General features: G+C 44.9%; 1 protein-coding gene across 1 annotated transcript; it reads right to left on the reverse strand.

Moving 5' to 3' along the window:
- Positions 1-1358: 1358 nt before the first annotated feature.
- On the reverse strand, positions 1359-4694 carry LOC144724164 (phytanoyl-CoA dioxygenase, peroxisomal-like). The gene is made up of 5 exons (XM_078603090.1): positions 4525-4694; positions 3793-3796; positions 3234-3313; positions 1919-2117; positions 1359-1609 (listed from the first exon to the last, which is right to left on the reverse strand). Exons 1-5 carry the CDS (start codon positions 4692-4694, stop codon positions 1439-1441), a joined length of 624 nt encoding a protein of 207 aa, XP_078459216.1. The 3' UTR covers positions 1359-1438.
- Positions 4695-6189: the final 1495 nt, after the last annotated feature.

Here is a 6189-nt window from a genome sequence, read left to right on the forward strand (position 1 = left end):
TCAATTCTCTTGTCTCCTTATTTTTCACGTCTCATTTTGATGTGAAAGAGTGGTGTTTAAAGTGCTCTTAATCTGGGCGATGTAGTTTTTTTTTATAAGCTCACGATGAAATGTGTTCAGTTGCGTTTAATTCCGCATTTGGAAGTTTAAAGTGCTTTTGATTTGGATGATGTAGTTTTTTTTTTATAAGCTCACGATGAAATGTGTTCATTTGCGTTTAATTCCGCATCTGGAAGTTTTGTGAAAGAGTTTCCGGAGCAGACCGGAAGCGCAGTGACTGACACGGAGTCGATCTCACGAATTTCTCAGCTAGATTGCAGGTCGGGATGGCAAAATCTTTCACAGCGACCGCTGTGAGTTTATGGTTTTCCTAAAATAATTTTCAGCGAAACTTTCATAACAAGACATGCAAGTCACATTATTTAATATTGATTCGTATTTTTGCACCGTTTTCAATTTCTTTTCCAACGTATTTGCCTTTGCTCCAATTTATGTATTTTCTCTATTTGTAGTTTCCATTGTACTTGGGTTTTTTAGTGATTGCTTTTGTCTTTGGTGGTCATCTGGGCCAAACTTGCTAATGAGACTTCTCTGGTCTATTGAGTTCTCACCTGGTTATCCAAAATAAACTTGAAACTTAGGGAGGTTTTGTATCCACTAGTGGATTGAACAAGGATGATGATACAACTTTAGTGTAATAATGATGAAGCATGGAGGTAAAGATGCATTCATTCAGACGGCTCATTAGTTGATATAGAAACTGGATTATGCTCGGACTGAATGGATTCTCATAACTAATTGGGAGACAACAGGTGACCGAGTGCACTACAATTAGAAACACAAGTTGCCAGGTTCGATTGTATGCCCCTTTTAGTACCTAATTAGTGTCAAAGATTTTCAGTGCAGGATTCTTCTTGTTTGCATGATGACTCAAAGCAGTAGGGCTCATGGCTGGATGCTGGATACAGCACGAGAGCCATATGATTCCCACCCCTGATATGGGGTGTAGCATGAAGGGGCGTGTGGAAGTACTAGTTCACACACATACCACAATGGCAAGAGAAACAATTAGTGAATTAACCTCCACCCCCGAATTTTAACGAATATATCAAGCTGCCAAGGAAGGAAGATATCGGCATGTGTATAAACTACAAGATGTTCACAAATGTGGACAATGACCTTGGCTGCTTTGCTGGGCTGTGTGATAGTTGTATGGATTAAGCTAAAAAAAGTGTACTCGCTAAAAAAATTGACTCCTCATGGCACCTAAGTATTTGCTTCGGCATTACTCCTACGCATTGGGAATTATTGCGATTCTCACAAACATTAATTTACGTGGATTAACACAGGGCTGTGAAACGAACATTTATTGCTCGTATTACAGCTGTGGAAAGCTGACAATCTATTGGCAGTCGATCATCGCGTACGCACACACCCATCAGCAAAGTCGGGGACGCACCTTGCGGAAACCGTCGGTGCGATTCATTCCGGAGCCATGGATAAGCAAAGGGTGAAAGAACACGGTGTCGCCCTTTTCCATCGTCAGGTGAAAGCGTGGGGTCGCTGGATCAAAGTCAAGCACCGCATGATACAGCTTGTTCACACCTCCCTGCACACGCACGCACGGACATTGCCGGGTTTGTGTAACTCGGATTTATCCCTCACCTTGGAGAGATCGTCTATTTGTGACCTCTTTCACCGCAGAGATAGAGCAATGGAAGTCAAGCTCGTGTAAGGCAGCCGATGACCGTGAAAGACGGCAACGGGTCGGGGATGCCTTCATACAGCAGCTGACATCGTGGCTGATGACATTGAATTGTTATCAATGGATAATAAAATAGTGTCAACTGTTTGCTTTCTGCGGAAATAAAATTGCTCCCAACAGCGGACGGACGCGGCAACCTCTCCCACCTCCCACTGGGTACGCGTGAGGCTTGAGGTCTCCCTTGTGCGTGCCGGGGAGGACCACCAGGGTGCCGTTCTCTAGGTCGATGGGCTGCATGGCGGTCCAGGCGCACTCGATGCGGTCCGCAGGCTCGAACGGGAAGAAGTGCAGATCCTGGTGCAGCGGATGGCGCGAGGTCTTCAGGCCTGCAGAGACACGGAGAGACCGACCTCATGGTGGAGGACACGAGGCGGCGTGTATCTGGTGTAAGCTGTAAACTTGTTTAAGCACGGTTCCGATACAATACCAGATTTAACACGTAGTAGGCTTTCGCGACCGGTATTAATAATAAAGGTTTTTGGGTTAGATCGCGTTATTTATAAGTGTCGCAACCCTCCACCACCCGACACGGCCAATCAGTAAAAAAATGTGTCACGTTGACAAAATAAACATTTCACTACTTTAGCGCACCGGCGTGTTGAAGAGTGGATCCGAAACATTTACAATTTGAGTACTCAATTGTTTCAAAAGGGATCTGGTCACAAATGATAGCTCAAAGAAGTGGCTTATGTCGAAATGTATAGCAGGCAAAAACTCTTAAACGCATGTTTCTAAATGTGGAGGAAAAAACCGGAGGACCTGCAGAAAAATCCATGCGACAACGGTGAACAGTCAAACTCCAAATATACAAGCGTCAGGGTCGGGATCGAATCCACGACCTGCATACCAGGCGAGGTAGTTAACGTCTCGCCGCCGTGGCGCTGATATCGGATGCCACGGATATCTCGCCAGCACTTGCTTACAAGGGGTGTGCTTATACTCGGCTTCTGCTGCACCACATTTGTGCTCGGTTTTCTAAAGGTTCTCTGATTGTCCCACATTAAGCCAAATACTAATGAGTGCAATTGGCCAAACAACCCAATTTAGCGTCTGAAACCTACATTCATTATTAGGTGTGTAATTATTATCTGGCAATCACCCATTAATCAAATCGCCCAAACATTTCTACAACGCCAATTTACCAATAATTTATCCCGTTATTGTCATATTTCGGAAGCCAAGCAGTTATCGATCCTGGATAGTTGCTTGGATGGTTGGCCACCATGCAGTAAACATGCTGAATTGGTGCTACCTTGTCAGCAGAGAACAGGGAAACAGAATCCATTGGTGTATATCAATGCAAACATGACTCCTTGTAAAAAAAGGTGTCGGTTTCGTTGCCAGATAAAAGGGTAAAAAAAACAATTATCAAATTGTAACTTCATTTAGTGGATGTAGGCGAGCACCAACAAAACATTATTTTTTAATGTTTAGAGAGGGAATTAAAGACGAGGGGTCAAGCTACCCAGTGTCGGGCGACTTGTTGATGAGCATGCTGTGAATAGCCGTGATGTCCGGGCCCGCGAAGCACTCCACGTACTGCAGGATCTGCAGAGGCAACATGGGAAGGAGTGGGGCAATGGCACCACAGGGATTTTGTGTGCCAGGGGTTGGCAGAATGAAACCACAACGAGCTGTTCTCTCTCTCGAGTTACAATGCAATATTTTGCCTCGCATGAGGAGCATCTGCTTTTCATTAATTTAAATGTTTAACGTGCGATTAAAATGTACTACTTGGACATGATGAATGCAAATGCAATCAACGGGCAAATTGCCCTCAGCTTCAAATCTAGACATAATCAAGGCAACGTTTTTCGTCTTAAAATGTTTTAGTGTTTTCTCCGCATTTCATTTTAATTGCGCGATTGGTGTTACGTCGCCGCAGCAAATGATGCATTCATAACTCTTGCATGGCAGTGTAACCAACCAGTGTTAGATAACAGAAGCAAGACATTCACATAACGACTTCTGAGATCCCTTCAAGTTATCCTCTGATCCACACTAGGGGGCAGCACATTCCCACCAACCCCACTGCAGGGGAACACTCATCACGTGACCGAAACTCACGCAATTTTGTCAAACTGAAGTGAAGTACGAAGTTCAATGGGTTTTGTTTAGACCATCGCTACACGTGCCGACTCGTCTACATCACAGGCAGCTGCCTGAATTTTAGTGACGGCGGCTAAGTGGCTCTGACCTCAGAGCCACTTTGGCCACCCCCCAAATAAGGGACACACGATGTTTTTTACTGGTAGGAACCACCTGGTTCCACCAGCCCACAGGGGATTATTGTGTCCGTCCGTCCGTCGTGCATCCAACAATGGGAGGGGTGGGGCTGAGTGGAGAGGGGAGGGTGGGGAGGGGCTGGGTGGAGGGGCTGGGTGGGGAGGCGAGGGTGGGGAGGGGCTGGGTGGGGAGGGGCTGGGTGGGGAGGGTGGGGGGTGGGAGGGGTGGGGCTGGGTGGGGAGGGGCTGGTCACCCCGTGGTGCCCTTATAAAACTCAACGTTTAACCTACTCACGCCGGCTTGTGCCCACCCTCACGGTCGGGCATATTTGCGGAATACACCACGCCGCCGTTGACCCTGGCCATTGACCGAGCAACCCAACGTTCCTACAGGAATGTGTTGAGCGTATGAATCGATTTTAATTGATGCCTTCTATTTCGTGTTTATTTTATACAATAGAATACATTTGTGGCATTATACATGTCCAGTTAGTGGTATGTTTTAGAAGTATTATTGTACTCAATTGTAACAACCTGTATCGCTCCAGATCTTCATCTGCCACCAGACCCTTGATGACAATAAAACCATTGTCTTCATAGAAGGCTCTCTGCTCTGGTGTCAGAATCCCATTGTCCAGCGTGTACCTAGAAATAAGAATCACCTCTTTAAAATCAAGAATGAAATTAATGGTGGTGGCCCCCATTTTAGCCAGGTGGATCATTCATCCATGTGTTTTTCCATTAGTCCTTCCAAGATGGGAAGCCCATCCAACCTCAAATGGCCCAGCACAAACCCCGCGAATCGCACCCCACGTTTCACTTACGACAGGGAGGTTTTTCACGTATCTTAAGTGTTTGATCACACAAGTCAATCCAAATATATACAGCAACAGATTTGGATGAACACCAATATCCCAAACAAGCGCCCGATTGCGGATTTTGTAATGTACCTCTGGGATTTAATATACTGTACCTCTAAAACAATGGTTCACGTTAAATCAAATCTGCACATCTCACGACAGATCCGCTCGCGACTTTTACAAACGGAAATACAAAGACAGCTCAGTGTGCAGTTGTGGAAAGAATATCCCCAGAGCACCGACCACATAGTCGTAAGCTGTTTTGAACTCTAAAGCATTGAGGAAAACTGCCCATTAACCGATGCTATTACCTGGATAACTAATGCAGACATATACATTGATATTCATCCATCCATGTATGTGTGAGATAATAACCTGCACTTAGATGAGAGGCTATGCTGGGATGTGCCTTAAGCAACATGATTTCGGCTCTGATGCCGACGTTAAGTGAAACGAATGCAATGAATGTTAAACATAAACAATTGTGAACAATACATGGGCACGAATGTTTGTCCAACAACAAATTACATTTTGGGGAATTTGTGTTTTGTAATTACTGCATTAAAACCTTAACTGAGAGATGGTATAAAGGGTGGTATGAGGGTCTTAACGAGCCCAAATTCATGGTATGGTTTACCAAGGGCTGGGAATTGGGGTTTAGGTTTTGGGAGCAGTAGTTCCCAAGACACCTTTTTTTCCACAGTATAGATAACATCAACTGTTTGCACACAATACCAGCATACGGAGCAATTTCCAGTTCTCTTGTCAATTCACTGATGAACGTCTTCCTATCCTGCATCGGCCATGGGAGTTGTTTGACCATACTTCATAATGCTGGTCAGGGCAGCTCAGTGAAGGGGACATGTCCAGGATGGGTTCATATAGCACACGCCACTGATGTAACGGCTGCCAATAATTGAATTGAGGTAGCTGGGCATACAATACAGTGCCTCAACCACTTCATTGCTCCCAGCCTCATTACCGTTGTACGATTTTCTTTTAACCGCTCACTTGTGCGAGAGTGCAATAGAGATACGTTTCGAATGCACAAAAAGTGCACGAGAAAACCACTTATCATTTGTGCATTACGTAAAAACCATCAGCATTTTCTGTAGAAATGCATCGTGGTCATCCTATTCTTAGGTCACCATCAAAATGAATTTGCGCAAATGTGACTGACTGACAGGCAACACAACTAGCCAACTCAAGTTTTAAATCGAGTAATGTACTCCGAATAATAGATGCTGGCATGTTAATATAATGCTTCATACACTGGGCATGAAACCTACGCGTAGCCGGTTTTATTCGCTATCCCTTATCACAATGGACACGTTTTTCA

The sequence above is a fragment of the Lampetra planeri genome, chromosome 2 (genome assembly GCF_965212315.1).
Source record: "Lampetra planeri chromosome 2, kcLamPlan1.2.h2, whole genome shotgun sequence".
Lineage (NCBI taxonomy): Eukaryota > Metazoa > Chordata > Hyperoartia > Petromyzontiformes > Petromyzontidae > Lampetra > Lampetra planeri.

Bases quoted from the DNA above. Each gene is read 5' to 3' on its own strand.
- LOC144724164 (XM_078603090.1), bottom strand. From the start codon at position 4,694: ATGGGGGCCACCACCATTAATTTCATTCTTGATTTTAAAGAGGTGATT. The intron at 2,118-3,233 runs TGGGTAGCTTGA...TCCTCCACCATG, and splicing joins ATCAACAAGTCGCCCGACAC to AGGTCGGTCTCTCCGTGTCT. The intron at 1,610-1,918 runs GTGGGAGGTGGG...GTGCGTGTGCAG, and splicing joins TCAAGCCTCACGCGTACCCA to GGAGGTGTGAACAAGCTGTA.